The 25,741-nt window shown below is 43.6% G+C and overlaps 1 protein-coding gene across 6 annotated transcripts in view; it reads left to right on the top strand.

The window, feature by feature from the left end:
* LTK (leukocyte receptor tyrosine kinase) overlaps nucleotides 1-25,741 on the top strand; it is a 181,634-nt gene that overhangs the window by 107,128 nt on the left and 48,765 nt on the right. For all 6 annotated transcript variants that reach the window (XM_061611381.1, XM_061611376.1, XM_061611377.1 and 3 more), the window contains exons 11-12: nucleotides 22,688-22,865; nucleotides 23,268-23,418. In XM_061611381.1, coding sequence (XP_061467365.1) covers nucleotides 22,688-22,865; nucleotides 23,268-23,418 — 329 coding nt within the window. The remainder of the gene's footprint in view (nucleotides 1-22,687; nucleotides 22,866-23,267; nucleotides 23,419-25,741) is intronic.

A 25,741-nucleotide genomic window follows, 5' to 3' on the forward strand; every position in this document is an offset into this window, starting at 1 on the left:
AGTCTTCAGGTTTTTGTATGATCTCACATCGAGCTTCCTGGAAGGATAGAGAATCTCCTTCTGGTTCTGCTAAAAGTAACACATTTTCATTATAAAGAGAAGGTTCTAAAGGCATCTGTTTGGTTACAGCCGTCTCTATTATTCTCTGTGCTAACTCTCGTACACATGGTATGATGCAACACCCCACAGCAGTCAATACCCCTGCTACTATTATCAGTGAGGTAAATATATAAAATCCATCCCTTCCATTTTCCAAACTTGGACTCCAACCACCCAGTAAGTTGGTCATCTATACCTGATAGAGTCTATCTAAATATTTTTATCAAATTAGGAATCTATTGCCTCTCTTTTATTTATTCTACTAAACATCTTAGTTTCTTCAAATGCCAGGGTAAATGGTTTTTTTCCAATTGTGCTATAGCACATGTCCCTTTCCAGTTTTCAGGAAGGATAGCTGTAATGTTCCACCTCCACAGATACCATCATAAGTCTGCCCTTGTTTCCTGAGGGTGAGAAGAACTACTCGACCCATCTCCTGTACAACTATCCAAAGTTCCCACCTCTTGAGTGAGTCCTAGAAACTCTGGACTGGTGGTGTCCTTAGTCTCTAGGTTTTAAGGCTGGGAACTGGTGGGAAAGCTCTTGACAGGGTCTCATTGTTCCAAGCATTCTCATGCTGGTACAGAGTTAACAGGCAACTTATTTTGGTGGTACTGTCTGGTCCTTCTATAGAGGAGGGAGCTTATTTGTGCTATTAGCCTGCCTGTTGCACAAACATAGCAGTTTGACTATATATTTTACCCATCCTACCCAGGCATTTTATTTCTCCATATCCTGTCTCTATTTTGAATATAAGTATACAGGATAGGACTGTCCTAACCAAACTACTCTGGGTCCGGACCTTCTGACTGGCATTATTGGCCGTCTGCTGCTTTCTTACCATTATCATGAATTTTATATTTTGACATATATTTCCCTCTTTCTGGTTAAACAATATAAACACAAAAATTAACACTTATCCCTATTGCTATTCCTATTCAACTTGCTCATCCTGAACTTCTATGACTTTTACCCTATGGAGGTCAATCTGTGGTGGACTGAATGACTTTTCTTGGGCATTTTTGGCTCTTTTTCTGATGGGAGTGTTATTATTTGAAAACAACATTTCGAATGTTATTTTCTCCCAGGTAACACAACTCCCATCCTAACTTTCACATTGCTCAGACTAATCCACCTCTTCATCTCTGGTAATCTCTTCACAAAACCAGAAATATAAGAAAATGTTCAACAGACAAAGTATTATTATTATTACAACTCCAATCCAAACAATTCCTGTACAAATTACTTCAGGGATCATTATACATTTAACCCCTACCTGGGGATATTCTATTAGGTGTCGTTTCAATCTCAAGGGGTATTTGCACTAGAACCCTTGGTCTTAAGTGTCCAGGTTTCTTGTATACAAATATTATTGGTTGAGACCCCCCCACTCCCTTACAGGGAGAAATTTGGTTTCTATTATAACAGGTAACCTTCTTCTCATTTGTCATTCAACCTCATTCCTTAAAGGAGGTCCTAATCCAAGTTCCCTTCCATTTCCACCCTGAACTCCAAGTATCTAATTCTGGAATTAGTAAAGTCTCAAATCTCTCCTTATCTGTCCAGTTTTTGATCCTCTAAATCCATTCTGTAGGAGTTTTTCCAAAGAAGTAGTCGTGATGTCTGTCCAAGAATTTATTTGTGTCTTATCAACAGCAGACTCCAACGACGGGGTTTGGGCCAAAGGCCCCCCTTTCTTTTCCTTAGGGAGGATATAAAAGAAAATAATGCCAGTATCTAATTTTTCAATAACTGATCCTGAGTCAAGTGTAAATCCCCTTTCTATTTTGAAGTGGAACTTGACCACAAACTGTCTGTTCTGGCTGCTTTGTTTGAACTTCAGACAGATGTCCTATTCTAAGAAAAAGCCCCTTTTCTCTATCTACGTTAACTCCAGCTTCTATAGAATTATCTACTGCAAACAGTCTATTAACCTATTAACCATTTATTCTTAACAATAAAATCACATATTTTATTTATCCTTAGAATATTCTGAAAAAGCAACATTTTATATACATTTCTCTCACAGGGCAGGCCCTAGTGATGTCATTAAAGCATTATACATTAATTATACAACCACAGTTGCTTGGAGCATACCATTCAAACAAAAAAAACCCCTCTGATTAGAAATTAAGATAGAAATCTTAGCTAAAAGAGGGTGTTTCCAGGTCCATCTTTAGTGACGGGATCATTCCTTCTCATCTGCTTAGGGAGCCTGAATGGGGAACATTTAATCTAGTCTACTTGCTTCTGGCAGGAAGGGTTTAATTGCCCTCAGGCCAGGCCAGTCACCACAAGGCCATTGTAGGAAGAAGGGAGCCTAGTGTTGTGGAGATGTTCGATTGGAGCACTCAGGAGTAAAGATGGATGCCCCTGAAGGCTGTAAACACACTTACTAAGGGACTTAGCCCCATAGAACTCAACAGGGCTTACTTCTGAGTATATTTTGTTAGGATTGTGCTGTTGGTAAAATTTGACTAGGGATCCTTGTGACGTCCTTCCCTGGCTCTCCCTGTCAGGTTCCTACCTGCTTGTGGCTACTGCCTTTCACTAGGCACCACCAGGGACTCCACCAGTCCGGACTGTCCTTTATATGGTTTCTCTCTCCGCTCTAGCACAGATCTCACTAGATCCCCCTGCTAGGCAGCACCACCAGTCACGTCCTGTAACCAATATTCCCAGAGACTTTGCCTGTGGTCTCTCTCTATCTGGTTACTTTTGTGACTGCGTGCGTATGCTGTTCCCAACCCCTTGGTATCTATATAGATTACACATATAACTCTGGGTTGCTCTGGATACTTGTAATGTTATTATTCTTCTCTTCACCGCTGCCACCATTCGTTACTGTTTCCCTTCAGCCTTGGTAATTACCTTGCCCTCCCTTCTGGTCTGTGAAAACCCCAGCCAAGGATCAGGCCTTCGGTAAACCAAAATAGTATTTATTAAATATCAGAAATAACAAGATTACTTTTATAATGGTACATAAGCATATGGTTTCATCTATTCCTGTGATACTTGTCTTATTATTAACTAGAACTCCAATTCCCTCTTTCTCCACACTCTCCTAACATCCACTACCAAACACCTTCTTCCTCTCACATCCACCAACTAACACCCACCCAGATTCAACTGTCATTCTTCCATTTATACTCCCAGCCATTCAAATGCTCAGCCAATCATCCAGCATTCTACTGCTCATGTACTCCCCCCTCCTCTTTCACTCCACTTACCATATGTCTTCTGTATAAACAGCACTTACCATATTGACATTAATACAGGAACATCACAATCCTCTGCAGAGATATCCGTATCCAAGCAGGGTTGGCAACCCCCTGCCTAGAGTGCCCTGCCCCTGCCTTTTGATGTGGCTGCTCCAAACTTCTACCCTTTATCTACCCTTTCCTTCTTACCCTGTGGGATGCTATAAACTCACTTTGACAGCCAACCCAATTCCAGTGAGTAATAATTGACAGAGAGAAAACATACATGGTTTAGTCTACCTTCACGGGCAGCAGCCTGGGAACAACAGCAATTGCAGCCACACTTCCCAGTATGTGAATTCTCTTCTACTACTATTGGGCAAGAAACAAACCATCATGGAAACAACAAGGTGCATCATCAGTGGCTTTAAGGGGATTGAGCTGAGCACATGGAAACAGTGTTGTTGCTTCTATGGGTGTAAAGGAGTGAGGTCAATGGTAAATGAAATGCAAATAGAAGAAGACAGTGATGATTCCCTAAATGCAATACCACACTGACCACAACAAGATTCCTTTGAGTAAGGCAGAAAACTCAGCATCCCACAACCACCCAGGGTTCCTAACCAAAAACCAAAACTAAAACAATAGTGGCAGCCAGTCAGCCAAAGTCACAGAAATCCTTATGCAGCACAGCCTGATCCAGGGGCTGCAGTTAGTGCAGAATGCTGCAGCAAGATTGCTGAGATGAGTAAGATCCTGTCAGCACATAATACCTCTGCTCTGAAATCTGCACTGGTTGCCGATTTGTTGCCAGACCAAGTTCAAGGTGTATTGTCCATGTTACAGGTGCCACATAGTAATTGTTCTGCTCTTGTAAGTAATTGATCCTTTAATGTGGCAGCACCTACGCTTGGGATCTCCCTGCCTATTGACATTAGGCAGGTGCCTTCATTGTACTCTTTGTGGCACCTGATAAAAACATTTTTGTTTAGGCAAGTGTCGTGGAATTTACGACTGAGTTCTTTTTGAGGAGATTTAATAATGAAGCCAAAGCCTGTTTTAAGGTTGTTTATTTAGCTAAGCGCTTAACCAGAGTAGAGTACAGGACTCAACTCTCTTCCTCAAAATGGTGGTTAGTTACAGACAGTTATATACTTTTACCTCCGTCACAATCATGGCAACAGTTACATTGCTACAATGATGCTCTGCCCCCGTTCCATCCGTCCTCCCTCCATTCCTGCAATATCAGTGTCCTTGGCACATTTTCACTACAACAGCACTATTCTCTATTGTCTACGTGACCCCCTGTCTAGGGGAAATGGCAGTCAGACTTGTTCAGTATTGATCGAAATCCACTTCACTCCCCCCTATGGGACTCCTTTCGAGTCCCATCCCAATTTGCATGATACATAACACTTTCTCTTCTTCCTCCATCCGTTGTCTATCACATTCCAAGTACATTTGTTTCACTTCAGCCGGTGTTAACATTTGGGTGGTCTTTTGCATGGTACTCTGGAGCTTTAAGATCTTTATAAGCTTCCAGGATCTTATGACTTGGGGCTACCCTTCGATAATTTCATATCAGACCCTTAGGAAAGGTGTCCACAATCCTGATTCCAGGGGCTAGAAGTCCAATATAACAAGTTCCTTTTGCGTTAATGGGTCATGTCTTCCAATCCTTATATCCACAGATCCACCAATAACTATGTGTTGTTCCCATTAAGGGAGGAAGGATGTGAGCAAATCTATCTTGTCTCACCCCTTCCTCGCCATACATAAGCATGGCTATGGTGGCTTCTTCTTGAGTACAGGTTTCATTGAAATATGAGAGCCACTGGTGCCCGAGAGCCATACACAATGGTTCCATTACCCTCCACCTGTTCCTCATAATTGGCCCAGTGGAGTTACTGAGACTCCATTTACCTTTGGCTCGATGAAGGACCCATTCACATTGGCTGCTACCAATGAATGTTTCTCCCATGAACTTTAAACAAAGTTCACCTTTTGTCCATCTGGACAGGGCTACATACTGAGTAGTATCGAGACTTTTCAGAGACTTATCATTCATCTGAGATAAGACCAGTTGCATTCAGAGGTATTCCTACCAGTGGGATACCTTCCTTTTCGTAAGTTGGGGTATGCATACAGATCCAGCAAGTACTCTTGTTCATCCCTCTAGCGAGATCGACCATTAGCCTTAGGTATGTGTTCCTACTCCAATCAGGATGTCCTGTAAAAAGGAGGCTATACAATATTAGGAAAGCAAGCCTAACTCCCGCAGGAGCCATATTATAATTGTGATTATAAGAAATAGCAAGCAAACAGCAATGAAGCCAAACTTATCTCTAGCAATGCAAGTCACTGGCCTCCCCACCTCAGTGTGAGAAGGTCCAAAAGAGTCCAATGGGCTACGTACTACTTCAATAAGCTCAAAGTCTATCTGGGGAGCTGATCTGATGAAGGGGTTGCACCTCATTGGCTCTAGAATGGATAGATGTTATTTGTCTTGTCTTCTCAGACACTCTTCGGTTTCGTAGTCCTAACTTCTCCCAGGTAGATAGGATGTCACTCATGAAGTCCTCTGGCAGCGCGAGGGCCTCTCCTCAGATGGTAGGGATGGTGGTCCTTAGGAAGGGACTCCTTTCCCTTGGTCTTTCCTCCTGGTGTCTCGTCAGGATCCAGCTGGCCTCTCTCACTCTCGCCTGGCGGCTGGGCCTTTCGACAATGGGATGCGTGTATCCAAGCTGGCCTCTTAGCGATGTGCAGTGCGGTAAATGTCAGGAGTATCTGAAAAGGACCCGACCATTGAGGCTGAAGGCAATCTTTTCTCCAAAATTCACGAACCAGGATCCAATTGCCAGGTTGGAACCGATGAGCAGGCACGTCTAGCAGGACAGGAGCGGCTTCCTGGACCTGGGAGGAAAGAGTTCTCAACATTTTGGGAAGATTAGTGCAGTAGACCAGAAGTTCTTTGTGACCCTCCAATAAAGACTGTAATTGGGTTGGGCTGGGTTAATGTCTAAGGCATGGCAAAGCTGTTGTACTACTTTAGCTGTAAAGTGAGTACCTTGATCAGAATCCAATTAGAGAGGTAAGCCAAATCAGGGGATGATGTGTTTAAGCAGTGCCTTGGAGACAGCTGCAGCATCTGCGTGTCGTGATGGAAATGCTTCTACCCAACCAGAAAAATGACAGATGATGACCAATACATATCTGTAGTTCTGGCATTTCGGCATTTCTGTGAAGTCCAATTGAACATGCTGAAATGGTCCACAGGCCCAAGGAGTGGTGCCAGTAAGAGGACGTTCTGGTTTGCCAGCATTGTGTTTTAAACATACTGAACAAGTGGATGCCACTTGGGCCAGAACAGGTGTAATCTTAGGAGCAAACCAGAGAGTCGAAATTTGCAATAGCATCCCCCCTTTGCTCAGGTGAGAAGAGTGATGAGTCGCCTGAGCAAGAGGGAAAAGAAGTACTTGTGGGGCTACAAAGCGGCCTGAGACATTCCTCCAAACAGAGTCAAGATGTAAGCGACAGCCAAAGCGGACCCAAAGATCTTTTTCATGCTCTGGGGCAGCTTTCTGAAGCAAAGCGAGTTCTGGTAGTTCAGGAACAGATGAGGGGGGAGGAGAATCAATTGAGAAGGAAGGTGGGGAGAAGGAGGTGCACTAAGAGCAGCAGCCTTAGCAGCAGCATCCGTCATGCGGTTGCCACCGCTAACAGGATCAGTAGCAGTGGTGTGGGCAGAGCAGTGCATGAGAGCAATAGAATTAGGAAGTTGAAGAGCAGACAGTAAAGCAGAAATAAGAGCTGAATGAGAAATTTGTGTGCCAGCTGAAGTCAAGAACCCTCTGTGTGACCAAATTTGACCCACAAAATGACAGGTTTTGAAAGCATAAAAAGAGTCTGTATAGATATTAGCAGAGCAACTGGATGCCAGAATGCAGGCTCTCTGTAGAGCCACGAGCTCTGCAGCTTGGGCAGACTGGAGAGTTGGCAGAGAAAAGGTTTCTAGGACTTCATGTGGAGAGCACACAGCATAGCCAATTCTGAGAACTCCTGTGTCATCTCTGAAGCAGGAGCCATCTGTGAAAAGGATAAGATCAGGGTTATCCAGAGGAACGTCACGAAGGTCGGGGCGAGGGGTGGAGAGATGTTCAACGACCTGCAAACAATCATGGGGAGAGATTGAATGAGGTTCTCCATCAGAAGGAAGGGGTAGAAGGGAAGCCGGGTTGAGAGGGGCACAGAGTTATTAGGTGGGGTAAGCAGAATAGTTCCATTGTCGTCATATCCTTGTAAATAAGGAAAGCTATCCACCTCCCAAGGTGAACTAGCTGAGGTAAGAAATGCTGTGAGGTATATGAACACTAACAGTTCCATAGGAAGTTTGACATTGAGAAGAAAGGAACTGAGTTTTTCTGTGCAGCAGGAGAGAATGCACAGAATGGGGAACCAACACAGTGAGGGAACGTCCTTGCACCAAGTCCTCAGACTTCTGGACAAGCAAAGCTGTAACCAAGGAGGGTATCCTTTAGCCACTAGGTCGACAGAGTACTTCTGCAGCAGAACCCTGAGACTCATGGCAAAAGAGGAAAAAAGGTTTAACATAGCAGAAGTCTGGGCCACAGCCTTTCTTAAATCCACAAAGGAAGCCTCACATTCTGCCTTTCATTCAATAGGCTGCAAAGTTTGGGATCCAATGCCTAGTATTTAGCCACTCTCAAAAACCTATGAAGCGGCTTTTTCCTATTACAGGGAAGCACATTACATACAAGAATACCTTGCTGTAGCAGTGAGGCAATCAGGCTGGATGTCCTCAATTGCTTCAGCTGAGAGAGAGTATTGCTTTACTGATGGGTAAGGTTTATCAGGTGGACACCGAATCTCGATTGGTTCCACTGTTAGCAGCTTTCCCACATCATTCCAAGGGAAGGCCTCTGTAGCTTTAGAAGGAACAATCATGAGGATTAGAAAAGGGAAGATCCAAATGTACCCATCAGAGCTGCAATAACAGTATTGTGCATTTACACAGAAATTGACAGAACTGGTACCAGGGTGAGTGGAGCAGCTGAAAAGGTTGCTAGTTGACCTCCTACTTCAAACTCAGTCACTATTTCTCCTGATAGTGGATGAGACAGGTCAGCTTGATGAACTGTGGATCTGGAAGCATAAGAGTCTATGAGAAATGCTGCGGCTGGCCAGCAACTGTTAGAGGAATGGTAGCATCAGAGGTGGAGAAATTAGTTTGAGACAACATCAGGTTAAAAGTTGAGCATGCTTAAAAATTTCCTTTTTGAAACTATTCCTTTGGAAACAACTGTGGGGGTGATGGAGCGTAGGGAGCCCAGTTGTCTTGAAGGTCGTCCTCTTGAACACTACTGCTGCAAGAATGCGGTGGGGAGCCAAGGAAGGGTTAACAGGGAAGGGCAGAGCGATTGTACTTTCGGTTTGCAGTATTTCTCGGCTTTTAGCTTTTCTTTAAATTCATTGGGAGCCTCCCTGAGTTTCGGGAAGATATTGAACCATGCCGGCTGGCTGAACTTGGGGAAAGCACCCAGGGAAGTTTTCCGGATTAAACTGGATAGAGGTAAATCCTCCATCACTGTCTTTTTTCTCCCCAACTTTATTTGGCAAATGGGGCAGGTGCGGCTGTCTATGGATGTAGCTACAATTTCAAACTTTGCTTTTAACCCTTTTTGTAACTTTTGCATCGACAAGATGGGGAAACTGCTCCTTAAATGTTAATTCCTCAGGAGACAGTGGCCATTCTTCTCTAGAAAGTTCAGGTGTGTGGGGGGGTGTTTCTTCTCTTTAGAGCGTTTGGGTATTCCAGAGCTTAAAATGGCACCTGCTCGAGCTGGGAGAGGTGGTGTCTGCTCTGACTGTAAAATAGCATTTGCCTGAGCTTAAGGCTGAGCATTCCCAGCCATTGGGGCCCAAAATATCCAAAATATCTTCTGGTACCTCGTTATAGGGCAACAAAGGGGCGGTGGCTAGCAAGCTTGGGTACAGAGGCAGCAAGGGGCGTTGGCATGCATTTTTTTTTCTTCTTGTTCCTTTTCTTTCTCGGTTTTCTTTTTCTTTTCCTCCAGTTGTGCTTTTAACTTTTTGTTAGAATCTTGAAGACTTGTTACTATAGATTTCCGTTTCCTGTGTTCTGCCTCCTCTGTCCACAGGACCCAGAAATCGATATGCCTAGGCTTTGTTTTCTCCAGTTTTCCCCGTAAATAGGTGAGCTTGTCCATGTCAAAAGTGCCGTTTCCGGGAATTGAAGCTCAGGCCGGTTGGAGGTGCACTCACTCCACCAGTGAGTCAGCTTCACCAGCTTTTGAGCAGTTTTTTGGACCCAAACGGGTTCCATAATTTTGGCACATGTACCCCAGGGGTTTTTTTTCATCAGGACAAGACACACCTCCACCCATGTTTTGTCCGGAGCTGAAACTGATCAAGCGGTGGAGAAGGGTAGTTTAGAAAGGCCAGGCGTCCCCAGCATACAGAGAGAAAAAGTTGGAACAGTATCAGTTTCATTCACGGCTCATTAGGACGTTCTCCAAACCTATCCTAACACCCAAACCAGAGACTGTGGGACTGTTTACCCTTTGTCTTGAGTGTTGGTGTAACCAGGGAAAAATCCAATCCTAACACTCAAACCAGAGACTGTGGGACTGTTGTTTACCCTTTGTCGTGAGTGTGGATGTAACCAGGGAGGGAAACCTTAACGCAGGGGCTTCAATAAACTATGGGAAATTCTTACCGCCCATCCAGGAGTCCCGGGGTTGGAGGTGGGAGCTAAGCGGGAGGATTTGATCCAAATGAGGTCCTCTTACCTCTCAGAATGTGCACAAACCGCCGCTCCGACCTTCCCCCTTCGGGTTGACCTAGACAGGAGATCCTCACATTCCACCGCTGCCACCAAGATTGTCGTGGAATTTACGACTGAGTTCTTTTTGAGGAGATTTAATAATGAAGCCAAAGCCTGTTTTAAGGTTGTTTATTTAGCTAAGCGCTTAACCAGAGTAGAGTACAGGACTCAACTCTCTTCCTCAAAATGGTGATTAGTTACAGACAGTTATATACTTTTACCTCCGTCACAATCATGGCAACAGTTACATTGCTACAATGATGCTCTGCCCCTGTTCCATCCGTCCTCCCTCCATTCCTGCAATATCAGTGTCCTTGGCACATTTTCACTACAACAGCACTATTCTCTATTGTCTACGTGACCCCCTGTCTAGGGGAAATGGCAGTCAGACTTGTTCAGTATTGATCGAAATCCACTTCACTAGCCTTCCCAAGCATGTAGAAACTATTATGTTTTTTTATGTTTTTAATTCATTGCTGGTTTATTATTTTGGATGTTTTTAAATGCTTATTTTTAACTGTTTTTACCAACAATTTTATTGTTTTAGATCCTTCTGTAAACCGCTCTGAGGCTTTTTACTATAAAGTGGTATATAAATGTTGTAAATAAAATACATAAATAAATATTTGAGTCACTGTGGCCTATGGGTCTCTTTCGTCTTTTAGGAACAAAGGAATCTGCCTTATACTGACTCGGGCCATTTGGTACCATCTAGCTCAGTACTGATGACATAGACTAGCATTAGCTCTCCAAGATTACATGCAATAGTCTTTTCCAGAGATTGAATTTTGGACCTTTGCATGCAAAGCATGTACCCTACCACTGAACCACAGCCTTTCACCTGTTTAAAAATTATCTTTTAAATTGGTTCTTTTAAATTCACAGCATACCTAGAGCAGATCCACTTAAAGGCAGACTGTGCATTTAAAGCACAGTCAACACACATTTGAAGCACATGAATCCCACCACAGAATCATGGGAATAGTAGTTTGTTAAGGGTGGTGGAAACTATAACTATGAGGAGGAAACTACACTTCCCAGGATTCTTTGGGGGAAGTCATGTGCTTTAAATGTGAGTTGGATGTGCTTTAAATGTATTGTGTGGATCTGCATTGCTTCTTAAGGTTTGCCTTGCATATAAACTTTTAGTTAATTTTTAACATGAAAATCAGCTACGAAGTTTACTGGGTGACCATGGGCTATTCACCATCTCTTAGCCTCATTTGCCACCCAGGATGAAAACAACAGAGGGAGACCATAGAAGAAGGGCACACTTAAAATGTAGAGGAAATAATAATGTACAAAAATTAGAAATGGTCTGCCTTCAAGTCGATTCTGACTTATGGCGACCCTATGAATAGGGTTTTCATGGTAAGCAGTATACAGAGGGCGTTTACCATTGCCTTCCTCTGAGGCTGAGAGGCAGTGAGTGGCCCAAGGTCACCCAGTGAGCTTCATGGCTGTGTGGGGCTCACATCCATGGTGTAAAACCAGATAGTTATCGAGACATAGTATGAATAAATAGTTATATAAGCATGATTGTCAAATATGTTTATTATCTATACAACCCATAAAGATATTTATAGTGCCATCCTATGCATGTTTACTCAGAAGCAAGACCCAATATATTCAGTGTGGCTTATTCAAACAGGGAAGTGTGCACAGGACTGCAGCCTCAAGTGATAAGGAACTTCATTCACCCAACCCAAAATTCAGAATCATGCCACTCTAAGTTGTTTTGCAACTGTTTTATACTTATTTTTATGGTTATTGGATTTTAAATTGATTTATTTCTTCTTGTGAGCTGTCTTGGTGTTTAATCGGCAATCCTACCTCACAAGGTTGTTGGAAATACTCCACACACACACACACACTGGAAATGTAAAAATACATCCATCCCATATAATAGTTTGTCAAAACCAGTTGGTCATTGCAGAACATTTTTCCTACCAAATAAGAGCAGTGACACCTAAATAAGCCCTGCCTAATTGTTTAAAAAGGATTGGAAGGGGAGAGAAAGATTTACAACACAATACTTTATGTTCACTCAAAAGTCCCATTGATTTACAGCACAATCCTAACCATGTCTACTCAAAAGTAAGTCCTATTGAATTCAATATGGTTTACTTCTAGGTGTGTGGGATTAGTATTGCTTTACTCCCAGAAAAGTGAGTATAGGATTAAAGCTGGGAAAGTTTTCAAAACAGGCTATGAATTAGACAAATAAATTGCCCTCTTCAACAGCCTAGGAATATGTAAACTTGTTTGACTTCTTATAATTAGAAAAGTATAACGCATTGTAATGACATCATGAGCTGCATATACACTTTTTAATTTCTGTTCAAACATTATTTGAAATATAAAATGTATAATATGCTATTTTTGCAATTTAAAAACCCATGTATGTACACTTTCATTATACAGCCACGGGATACATACTCTTATGTATTTTAATGCTCTAATGCTTTAGTTATCTTAAATATTATTTAGTGTTATTATGCATTTGTATTTTATATCTAGTGATTTTTGTTGACTTATTGTATTATTGTATGTTGTACACCACCCAGGGAGCCATTGGTTATGGGCGGTTTATAAATGAAATTAAATAAAAATAAATAAATAAACATCCACCATCCGGTCAGAAGAACCACCCACTAGCAGCATCTCAGTCTTGTCTGGATTGAGCCTCAGTTTATTAGCCCTCATCCAGTGCATTGTCGCAGCCAGGCACCGGTTCAGCACATTGACAGCCTCACCTGAAGAAGATGAAAAGGAGAAATAGAGCTGCGTGTCATCGGCATATTGATGGCAACGCACTCCAAAGCTCCAGATAGCCGCACCCAACGGTTTCATGTAAATGTTGAACAGCATGGGGGACAACTGACCCCTGCAGAACCCCATACTGGAGAGTCCAGGGTGCCAAGCAATGTTCCCGAAGCACCACCTTCTGGAGCCAACCCGCCAAGTAGGAGCGGAACCACCGCCATGCAGTCTCTCCCACTCCCAATTCAGCCAGTCTTCCCAGAAGGATACCATGGTCGATGGTATCGAAAGCCGCTGAGAGATCAAGGAGAATCAACAGAGTCACACTCCCCCTGTCTCTCTCCCGACAGAAGTCATCATACAGGGCAACCAAGGCTGTTTCTGTGCCAAAACCAGGCCTGAAACCTGACTGAAATGGATCCAGATAATCGGTCTCATCCAAGTGTCTGGAGCTGGCCTGCCACCACTCGTTCAAGGACCTTGCCCAGGAATGGAACATTTGCTACCGGCCTATAGTTATTAAGATTTGCTGGGTCCAGGGAGGGTGTCTTCAGGAGTGGTCTCACTACCGCCTCTTTCAGGCAGCCAGGGACTACCCCCTCTCACAGAGAGGCATTAATCACTTCCCTGGCCCAGCTGGCTGTTCCATCCCTGCTATCTTTTATTAGCCAAGAAGGGCAAGGATCCAGCACAGAAGTGGTTGCATGAACCTGTCCAAGCACCTTGTCAACATCTTCAAGCTGTACCACCTTTTTATTCTACAGCAGGCACATGTAGCCTTCCACCCAAATTTAAACCAAAACTGTCCCTGGCCACATCCACACCAGACCTTTATTTCACTTTAGATAGTCATGGCTTCTGCTGGGAAGTGTAGTTAGTGAAGGGTGCTCAGAGTTGCTAGGAGATGCCCTGTTCCACTCACAGAGCTTCAGTCAGAGCAGCTGACTGTTAAACCACTCTGGCCATTGGAGCTCTATCAGGGGAATTATTTATTTATTTATTGCACTTTTAGACCGCCCTATAGCAACAGGCTCTCAGGGCAGTGTACAACAAGATAAAAACACATTTAAAACCAGCGAATGTGAATACGACATATAAATATAAAACACATTAAAAACAGATACGACCAAATTAATAAAAATTACAATTAATTAACTATAACATTAAAATTAAAACAAGACTAAAATGCCTGGGCAAAGAGGTAGGTCTTTACCTGGTGCCGAAAAGATATCAAAGAAGGCGCCAGGCGTATCTCATCAGGGAGGGCATTCCATAATTCGGGGGCCACCACCGAGAAGACCCTAGATCTCGTTATTGCTCTCCGGGCCTCCTTGTGAGTTGGAACCCGGAGAAGGGCCTTCGACGTCGAGCGCAGCGAACGGGTAGGTTCATAGTGGGAGAGGCGTTCCATCAGGTATTGCGGTCTGGTGCCGTTAAGGGCTTTATAGGTAAGAACCAACACTTTGAATCTGGCCCGGAAACATATTGGTAGCCAGTGCAGCTGGGCCAGGACAGGTGTTATATGATCAGATCTTTTAGTCCAAGTAAGAACTCTGGCCGCAGCATTCTGCACCAGCTGAAGTTTCCGAACCGTCTTCAAAGGTAACCCTACGTAGAGTGCATTACAGTAATCCAATCTAGAGGTTACCAGAGCATGGATAACTGAGGCAAGGTTCTCCCTGTCCAGATAGGGTCGTAGTTGGGCTACCAGCCGAAGCTGGTAGAACGCATTCCGTGCCACCGAGGCTACCTGAACCTCCAGAGACAGGAGCGGATCTAATAAGATCCCCCAACTACGGACCTGCCCCTTTAGGGGGAGTATAACCCCATCTAGGGTAGGTCGGACATCAACCATCTGGGCAGAGGGTCCCCCCACCAACAGCATCTCAGTCTTGTCAGGATTGAGTCTCAGTTTATTAGCTCTCATCCAGACCATTATCGTGGCCAGGCAGCGGTTTAGTACATCAACAGCCTCACCTGAAGAAGATGAAAAGGAGAAATAGAGCTGCGTATCATCAGCATATTGCTGAAAACGCACTCCAAAACTCCTAATGACCTCGCCCAGCGGCTTCATATAGATATTAAAGAGCATGGGGGACAGAACTGAGCCCTGCGGGACCCCATATTGGAGTACCCAGGGTCTCGAGTAATGCTCCCGAAGCACCACCTTCTGGAGATGGTTCTTGAGGTAGGAGCGCAGCCACTGCACAGCAGTGCCTCCAACTCCCAAGTCCGCAAGTCGTCCCAGAAGGATACCATGGTCGATGGTATCAAAAGCCGCTGAGAGATCAAGGAGAACCAACAGAGTTACACTCCCTCTGTCCTTCTCCCGACAGAGGTCATCATACAGGGCGACCAAGGCCGTTTCTGTACCAAACCCCGGCCGAAAGCCCGATTGAAATGGATCCAGATAATCAGTTTCATCCAAAAGAGCCTGGAGCTGGCGAGCGACCACACGCTCTAGGACCTTGCCCAGAAAAGGAACATTTGCTACCGGTCTATAGTTGTCAAGATTGTCGGAGTCCAAGGAGGGTTTTTTTAGGAGCGGTCTCACCACCGCCTGCTTTAGGCAGAGTGGTACCACTCCCTCTCATAAAGAGGCATTAATCACCTCCTTGGCCCAGCCGGCTGTTCCATTTCTGCTAGCTTTTATTAGCCACGAGGGGCAAGGATCCAGAGCAGAAGTGGTCGCCCGCACCTGTCCAAGCACTTTGTCCACATCCTCGAGCTGTACCAACTGAAACTCATCCAATAAAACAGGACAGGACTGTGCTCCGGACACCTCATTAGATTCAACTGCAACAATATTGGAGTCAAGGTCCCGGCGGATGTTCATGATCTTGTCTTGGAAGTGCAAACTCGTTACAGCAGGCTATTGATGGTATCATTGCATCCTGAGGACCAGAATGTAAAAGTCCCCGGACAACTTTATAAAGTTCCGCTGGGCGGTTAGAAGATGACTGAATGGAGGCAGCAAAGTACTGCTTCTTTGCTGCTCTCACTGCCTTCACATAGAGTTTGGTAAGTGCATGATTACAGGCGTCGGGAGTTCGTCTCCATTTGCACTCAAGCCGTCTCCTATCTTGCTTCATCACTCTTAACTCCGAGGTATACCAAGGAGCCAATTGAGCTCTGCAGTGGAGAGGGCGCACTGGGGCGATCGTGTTAGCTGCCCGGGTCATTTCCGTATTCCACAGAGTGACCAGGGTTTCGACAGGAGCATCAGTTTTATCAGCCGGAAAACTCTCTAGCGCCTTTTGAAAACCCTCAGGATCCATCAGTCTCCGGGGACGGACCATCTTAATTGGTCCTCCACCCTTGCAGAGGGGAGAACACATTGTGAGTCCAAACCTCAATAGGCGGTGATCTGTCCATGACAAAGGAATAGATGTAAAATTCCTTACTCCCAGATCACCATCCCCTAATCCAGTGGCAAAAATCAAGTCTAGAGTGTGCCCCGATATATGCGAAGGGCCAGTAACAAATTGAGACAGCCCCATGGCTGTCATGGTGGTCATGAAGTCCTGAGCCACTCCAGACAAAGTGGTCTCGGCATGAACATTGAGATCCCCCAATACCAAAAGTTGGGGGGATCGCAACAGTAAATCCGAGACCACCTCTGTCAGCTCAGTTAGGGAAGCTGTTGGGCAGCAGGGTGGACGGTACACCAACAGTATTCCCAGTCTGTCTCGCTGACCCAACACAATATGAAAACACTCCAGACCATTAGCCACATGGATAGGGTGCCTAACAAGAGGGATAGAACTTCTATAGACCACAGCGATTCTTCCTCCCCGACCCTCGGATCTACCCAGATGCTGAACCAAGTACCCAGGTGGGTACAACTGGGTAAGATTAATACCTCCCAGATCCCTCACCCAGGTCTCGGTAATAAATGCCAGATCGGCCACCTCATCCACAATCAAATCATGGATGAGGGAGGTTTTATTATTTACCGATCTGGCATTAAAAAGCAGCATCTGGAGATCCGAGAGTTGGCTGATAGAACTACCAGCAATCCTATGGGTGTGAGGAGGACCGGAACACGGCACAGCAACCAATTGTCTGGGTCGAGTTCCCCTAGGCTGGCATGTCCTCCTCACACCGCCATACCTCCCATTACCCGTCACTACGCTGACTGGGGCACCCACTGGTCCTCCCTCCCAATACACTATCCTCCCGCCCAGGCACATAATAAATAAAATAAATAACAAAATACAAAATCTATACACACTCATACACTCACTCATACAAGCACTCATGGATCCAACAATATAATAATAACAGCAGCACAGAAAATAGAAACAACCAAAAGCCAATCCACGATTAATAGAGTCCTTAGTAATGAAAAGCTGCCTCAAGCCTGGCACCCCCACGATGTTCCACCACCGTCAGGCTAATGCTCCTCCCGACTCCCCGTGTCAGCAAGCCTCCACAGTGTTCCTTCAATCCCTCGACGTCGGGCATCCTCCTCCTCGGCCTCAGCGGCGCTCTCACCACCGCCAACGCCCAGGGGTAAGGGAAACAAGCCTCCTTTACTCCCTCGGCGTCATCTGAATAAGAGTCTCCTCTCAGCATCCTTCACAAACTACACTTCCCAGATTCTTTGGGGGAAGCCATGACAGTCTAAAGTGAAATAAAGGTCAGGTGTCGGTGTGGCCACCTGATTAGGCAAGCCCAACAGCTGTGAGTCTGGCTTTTAGAACACTGACAGTTGGTTCTTACTGATCATGCCCAACATTATCATTGAGTTCAATGCTAAATTTATTAAATTAATTCAAAATCAGCCAGGCATTTTTTAAAATTTTAAACTGCAGAAGATGAAGGTCAGAGTATGGGGCAAGGGCAGTAATAGGATTACAGGTACTCTGTGAACATGGCTGATATTTAATTAATTTCAACAGATTATGAGAACTCTGACAGAAACAAGTCCAAAAGGGGTCTGGGTTTTTCTCTCTCTCTTTTTAGACTTTGAACTCTCGATTCTCTCTGATTGTTTTGTGTATTGCCATGAAAATTTAGAGGGTTATTAAGCAAGCATTTCTGAATTCAGGACTATAAGTTTTGTAAGGTTTTGTTTTGAAATTTATTTATTTATTAAATTTATTTATTTATTAAACTTGTATACCGCCCCATAGCCGAAGCTCTCTGGGCGGTTTACAATAACTGAAAACAAATACAATTTAAAATACATCTTTTAAAAAACAATTTAAAACAATTAAGCATCAGAATGGCATGGGGAGTATTTTCAATTTAACATTGCGGAATGCAAAAAATCCATGCTGCCTATAGTATACAGCCTCTCTCGTGGCTGTATAATGACTAGTATATTTTTTGATTCACAACAAAAAAGGATGGTAAGGATACAGTGGGAAAAGGGTACACCAAACGTGTAAAACAAACAAAATAGTTTAAAGTATAACTAAGAAATTAAAAACTAGTGTGGAGCTTGTTTTCTCAAAAATTCAGTTTAAATCTTGTATCACAACAACACCAGTACAATAGAAAACAGGTTTGGAAACAGAGTAAGAGCAGATTACAATGCAATCATAGTCAAGTATTTAGGGAGAGTGGTGCTAAGAACAATATGCACAATTTTCTTGTTGAGATCAATGAGATTTGAGTCATTAACTTTGTAAAGTATTTACTGTATAACAGACTTCCTATATAAAGGTCAATTAAGTGATTGGAAACTAATTGTGGAAAGCATTAGGATTTCTTTTTTACTGTTTGCTGGTTGATTTTCCTGCCTAGAAACCTTGAAAGACCTCATGTAGAGCAGCATACATTGGAAAAACCAGAAATTAAGCCTGAGTTACAGCCTAGGTGGCCAGCCAGTTTGCTAACTGTAGTGTACACAGCAGTGCTTGTATTCCTCTAGGGCTGTTTTCCTCCTTTACCATGAAGTACTCAAGGAAAAAAAGGAAAAAAGCCACTATGTGTCAGGCCCAGGATGTGACTCAGGAACCAGACCAGCGGCTATAGTTAATTCGTGTTTTATTAGGGTAATGTCCAAACAAAGACTGCGTTTTCTCATGAAGCAATACAGGGATACAGGTCCTGCGGCATTGGGAGAAAGTTGACAGAGCAAGGGACTTCTTCCCACCTGTTCTTTAAGAAGGGGCCAAATGGGCGCGGAATCTTTCGCTCCTCCTTAACTGCCCCTCAGGTACTGCCCGCCTTCCCCCCTTCTCTCCTGTCTTTTCAGCTGTCTGCGTGTGCGCGGTGAGGGGGGAAGCATCACCCCCTCCTCTTCTGAAGTTTCCAATTCCAGGATGGGGGATAGGGGAGGGGCTGATGGTAAACTGCCTCCCCGCTTTTCTGCTGTGAGCAGCCCTCCCTCTTCCCCCTCTTGCTCTGAGCCTGAAAGAGGGGGAGGCGTGAGAATGTCCAGGGAGGGCTCAGGCTCCCCGTTGCTAAGCGACCTTATCACTGGCAGTTCCTCTGTTTCGTCTTCGCTCGAAAGGGGGGAAGTTCCTCCCCCTTCCCTCTGCCATCCATCCGAATACTCTTCTCCCAACTCTCCGGGATCCAGCTCCCCGGGATTGGGACCCCAGCTCTGCCTTCCGACACTATGATTGTGAGTATAATGAGTGCTTTAAAAGAGTAAAGAGTAACTTAGGATAGATACTTGTTCAGATCACTTTAAGTTATCTCTTTATCTCACCCTTTAGCAATAAGCACCCAATTCTGCTCTACTACTTATAATAATAAGTGCAGAATAAACACACTCTTACTACAGGCAAACATATATGCTTGTTTATTGTTGGCTGGGTAGAGAACACAACTGAAACTGAAAAGGAAAGTCCAAGGGGTGGTGTCTAACCCTATCCCATGATACAAATTTCTAATATTTAACTCTTCAAGGTTCATGTTAATATACAGGCTGTTTTTTTCCAGGATCACATAAGAAATTATAGGGTGATTGTGATAATGAAAAATCTACCCTCAGTCAGGGAAAGTCTTGAATGAGCAGATTTGGGGGGCTCTTCCAAATGAGGCTTTTGTTGTACATTCGCCCTGCCTTATTATCTGATTTTTTTGAGAGGGTCCTATTCTTAAATTGCTCCTGTTCTTAAAACTAGGTGTCACAAGCTTTAATGGAGGCTGTCGTTGTCTGCCATGTCTCAAATTAAAAAGAAAATTTTCCAGATTTGAGGGGATGAAGCACAATTACCCCACCCTGGATATAGGGCTGTCGGCAATGTGGTTCCATTTGCTTCCAGTTATTTTGTTTACAAAAGCAATGATGCAACCCCAATTTTGTTTTGTTTTCCATGGTTTGCATTAGCATGATTGAAACGGCTGGAACTATGTAGCAACCCTTCAAAAAAGTGTTTTGCCAAGAGGAGCTGCTTCCACAAAATTGCTTTTTAGTTAGCCACTTTTGCAGTAGGTTGCATGTGCAAATTGGACCATGGAGACTTGGTTTACAAAATAATAAATACGTTTTAATAGCATTACTGTTTTGTTTTCTCTGTAAGTCTGAATGCAGAAATGTGGAAGCAATGCAGAATGTTGTGCATTATCCCATATGCCAGAACAATATTCTGCTCTAGGAAGAAAGCCAATACATGTCTACTCAGAAGTAAGCTCCATTGGGTTCAATGGTACTTACTCCCAGGTAAGTGTGTATTGGATTGCAGCCCTAAGTCAATATCTCATTGGCACACTATGGACAGCATCATTTTGCAGAAAAGGACCAAACTATACCACATAATAGTTCTCTATCTGTGCCATTAAGTGGAGGTTTTAAAAAAACAGACACAAATTATCAGCATGGGGTTCTGATACAGAGTGGGATCCTAGTGTGAGGGGTGGGAGATCTTAACCCCTTATCCCCCACTATTGTCCTGATTAAGTTTGAGGGGGCATAGGGAAAGCTCCCATTCACTTCAGGGTAGTGCTTGGCAAAGTTACTTTTTTTGAACTACAACTCCCATCAGCCCCAGCCATTATGGCCACTGGATTGGGCTGATGGGAGTTGTAGTTCAAAAAAGTAACTTTGCCAAGCTCTGCTTCAGAGACCTCCTTGCTAATATCTGGATCCCCCCAGCATGCTAGCAATTCGTATTTTAAAAACAAACACCCCAGCACCCAGTGGCATAGATTTAGTTTGGCCCTTATTCTGCAGAATAATGCTGCCTTTATTTCATTAATAATGTTTTAACTTGAGCAGGATATTGGCACAATAGGGCAGGAGCATAGTTAGATTAGGCTGGAAGACATTGAAGGAGAAGTTAATTGGAGCAAGAGCCAATGAACTCCTGAGGCAAAACCAGTCAGACTATTCAGGACTGCAGGGTCCTGAAAGAAAGGCCATTTGATCACAATATCCTGCACTCTGGAGGCTGCTGAGAATCTGATGACAGTAAAGTACTATGCTGTTGTACAAGCCCCATATCTTTTAATGGAAGTTGCACAGTAGTGATACAAGGAAGCTCTTCTGTCCAAGTCCCACTAAAAGGAATGTCCAGTAATACCATTAATTTCAAAGGTACACAAAAGACATTTGTGATGGGTTCTGCCCTCAAGCAAATGGCACAGCACTGACTGTCTCCCATGGCAGGTTTTCGTTCATAAAAATGTATTCATCCACATAAAAATCCAGCCTCAGTAACAATTCTGACATATATTGTGGACAAAGGATAAAATTATTGAACTTGATGAATTTTACAATGACCTGGTTTGGTCAGAAATGCTTTGCGGCAAGGTCTACTTGACACCTTGGGGTTGTAGTGGATAGTTCAATGAACATGTCAGCCCACTGTACTGTCTTTTATGTACACCGCCCAGAGAGCCTTTTTGGCTTAGGGCGGTATATAAATAAAATAAAATAAATAAATAAAGCAGCTGTGAAAAAGGCAAATTCCATGCTAGGGATCATTAGGAAAGGTATTGGAAATAAAACTGCTGATTTCATAATGCTGTTGTGTAAATCTATGGTGCAGCCACATTTGGAATACTGTGTATACTTCTGGTCGCCTCACCTCAAAAAGGATATTGTAGAGTTGGAAAAAGTTCAGAAAAGGGCAAACAAAATTATCAAGGGGATGGAGAGACTCCTCTGTGAGGAAAAGGTGTAGCATTTGGGGCTTTTTAGTTTTAAAAAAAGGCGAGTAAGAGGTGCTGTGATAGAAATGTATAAAATTATGCATGGCATGGAGAAAGTGGATAGAGAAATTTTTTCCTTCTCTCATAACACTAGAACTTGTGGCCCCCAGTAAAGCTGAATGTTGGAAGATTCAGAACAGACAAAAGAAAGTTATTCACACAGCATATAGTTAAACTATGGAATTTGCTCTTACAAGAGGCAGTGATGGCCACCAACTTGGATGCCCGTTGATCAGAAGCTTGAATCTATAGGGAGAACTTGATGTCTCAGCACTTCCAAATACTCAAGATAATATTTGTCCTTCCTTTGGCTCCAGTTGGCTTCCCGTTCAATTCACTTGTGAAACTGCCCTGTGTCTATTCCATTGCAAAGAGACCGATATAGAAATATCAACAAGGTTTTAAACGCTCTGAAGACAGATGATGCTGTTGGGACAAACTACCTCATTGTGAATAACACATTTCATTGCTGGCTAGGGAATGGAGTTTGTGGTTTTTCTGTTTTTGAGTCTCCAACTGTAGCCAGTAAAGAAACTGGAAGGAATAACTCCTGAAAATAATGGGTTTCCTTGTTGTGATCAGCAGATTGTGTGGATATGGGAATAAAAGGAAACTGACACAATTCTGGATGATTTTCTGGTCACAGGGGAAGCGCCTGTTATCTCCTGGTGGTTTACATCATGTGGGGCCAGTGGGCCTCAAGGGCCAACTCAAGCACAGTGTGACAGCGCCTATCGCAATACCAACATTTCAGTGACTGTGGAGAAAGAGGGACAGCTACAAGGAGTGCAAGTATGGAGAGTGCCAGCATCAAACCGGTATACGTGAGTGTCATTGCACTGTAGCGATCATAACAAAGCTTAGTCTCCAGATAATAATTTCAAGAGGGTTGAAGGCATTTCCAACACAGTATCACAGTAATCCTTGCAGCAACCCTGTGAGATGAGTGGCTGTGGCCTTACTGTAACAATTACTGAGATAATGTAATTATTTGGGATGATATATGGAATAGAAACGTAGTAAAAATAAATAAATAATTGTAGAACTGTTATCCCCATATTCAAGGTGGATGGGGCATTGTGAGATGACGAGACTACGTCACTTTGAAGTTTTTGATCTAAGCATCGATTCACTGGGGTCGCTGTGAGTAGTTCACAGCTGGAGCTGCTTTGGGGCCTGGCTGTGGGTGGGTAGATTTCTCTCTAATTGCTGCTGTTCTTTTCCAGGATTTCGGCGTATGGAGCAGCTGGAGGGAAAGGAGCCAAGAACCACTACAAGCGATCTTATGGGGTCTTTATTTCAGCCAACTTCCAACTAGAGAAAGATGAGCATCTCTACATCTTGGTGGGGCAACAAGGGGAAGATGCCTGCCCAGGGGTGAGGGATGCAGACTTTCCACTAAGCACCAGATAAACTGTCAGATTATGACATGTGGGTTAGAGCAGGTGTGTGGTCGTCCAGGGCCTCAGGGGGCCTTAGACCCCTTACTTTTGGGGAGCCAAGTCCCAGCAGGGTCCCTATGTCTCTAGCGTACTATGAGTGCTGAGCCAATCAGCATGAAAGGGGAGTGTGTTAGCCACTGAGAAGAGTCTTCTAACTTGCTTCCTTGTTGTTTCCTGCTGATTGGGGCCAATCAGAGTGAAAGGAGTTCCTATTAGTTCCTACTTCAAAACGCCAAGTTATGGAGGGTGAGAATTCTGTAACTGTAGAAGAGTCAGTGAATCCTGATGATAGCATTCCATCTACATCATCAAGTAGTTTGGTAGCAGCAGAAGATAAACATGTGGACACTGAATCCAGTAATTCAAGAAATATCTCTGACAGTGAGAAAGGGCAGCCCATTTATGGCAGTCACAGAGAAGCAGAAAGCAGTATTCAAGCTTGGCCAGGTGATTCTATAATATTAGGAGTGTGGCTGTGAGGGGACATGGCTGTGACTATTATGAAGGGACCCTGAATTTGCCACTACAATATTGGGTTAGGGTTAGCATACTTCCAGAATAGAGCTTTCCCAGCAATGGTATCTGGAAGCAGGAAGTGGGACAGGAGTTATCTCAAATAACTGGTTCATGCTAGCATGGAGGTTTGGTACTATTTTACTGGGTCTCACCAAATGCCGCCTGTGTTGAATCTGATAGGTATTTTGGATGAACAACAAACAGTTTAGGAAACAGAACTATTTCCCTGTGGATTACAAGTCTTAAGGATGGTGACTCTTCCATTTCAGTGGGCTATTAAAGCATTCTACACTACATCTCTTGTTGGTTCTATATCACTTAAGTGTCATGGCTTCCCCCAAAGAACCTGTAGTCTGATGAAGTGCATTAATTCTCTTTAGAGATTTCTGTTACTATGCACATACCCTCTGGTTCATTCCCAGATACTATGGACCAAAAGCTGCTACACTGAGTGACCTGAAGGAGTCAACAAGCCATATTAAAACAAGTCATTACAAGGGTAGCTATAAACATGCAACAGAATCAAATGGTGATGCTTTTCCCAGGTTTTCCCAGGACTCTTGGATTCCATCCTTGTATGATCTATACATGCACACGCCAACAGTAACGCCTGGTGGAGGACTGTATTTCCCCCCTCTCCAATCCAAATAACACCATGTATTTCAAGGCAAAAGGATTTCTGCCTGACTTTCTTCCTGTTATGCTGTTTTTTCTGTGTGCAGGGAGAATTGTTGTTGTTTTGCAATGGTGGGTGGTCAGGACCTGTAGCCAGAAGTGCTACAGTCCAGGTAAAGCTTTACCACTGCATTCTGCTACATGTGTCAACTGGTTTTAATAGAGGTTGAAATGACAATTAACCAACAAAAAGTACAAAAAAGAGAAATAACCACAGGACATCTATTTTAAAATATTGTTTCTGGAATTCAAAACTGATGTGTCAGCTTGGTTCCTTCTTTCATTTGCTTTAATGAAGCTGCCACATGCTGCCATTGAAATAAATATTGCTCTCTAGATTGAATCTAATTGCGTCTTCTACCAAGGAAATGTAGGCTTTTACTGTTATTTACACACTAGTGTTGAAAGGTTGCCAATGCCACCAAGATCAAATCCTCTTTGTGTTCAAAGAAAGCTTTTGTCTTACACTTGGTGAAGAGCTGTGATCTGCACACTAGTATTCATGCAAAATATATTTCTCACCAAATTAGATTGTGCTGGCTTTCAGCCCTCACTATTATTTACACAATAGCGTCAACTCCTCATTGTCTTTGGCTCTGAACAAAGGGAAAGTAAAGAATAAATTCACCTGAGAACACAAAGCCTACAGATCAAATCCAGACCTCATAAAACTTAATGGAGGCTTTTCCAATGCTCTAATGAGCATTTGGATATTACCTACAAAGACACACTAAAAAGACCAAACAATTAAGAACGGTTGAGGCTCACAGTCTTAAGTAAACCAAATGTAGGCAACAACTTATTACTCTCGTGCTTTCCCCAGCTGTGACATTGCCTTACAACTTGATTCATGGGCCCATCAAAGGAGTAAGCCACCTCAATGGCCTGTTCATATTTTATGTGGCAGACCAGTTTGTTGCTTCTGTGCTATGTGTTCTCATAAATATTGTAATAAATTCATGTTTGTAAATATACGGGAACATGTGGGGGACATGTGCAGGTGAGTCAGCTTAAATGGGGGGGGGAATACAGGAGATTGTGTGTACGGTTGCACCTCCTCACCAGCA

Source organism: Rhineura floridana, chromosome 2, assembly GCF_030035675.1.
Source record: "Rhineura floridana isolate rRhiFlo1 chromosome 2, rRhiFlo1.hap2, whole genome shotgun sequence".
Lineage (NCBI taxonomy): Eukaryota > Metazoa > Chordata > Lepidosauria > Squamata > Rhineuridae > Rhineura > Rhineura floridana.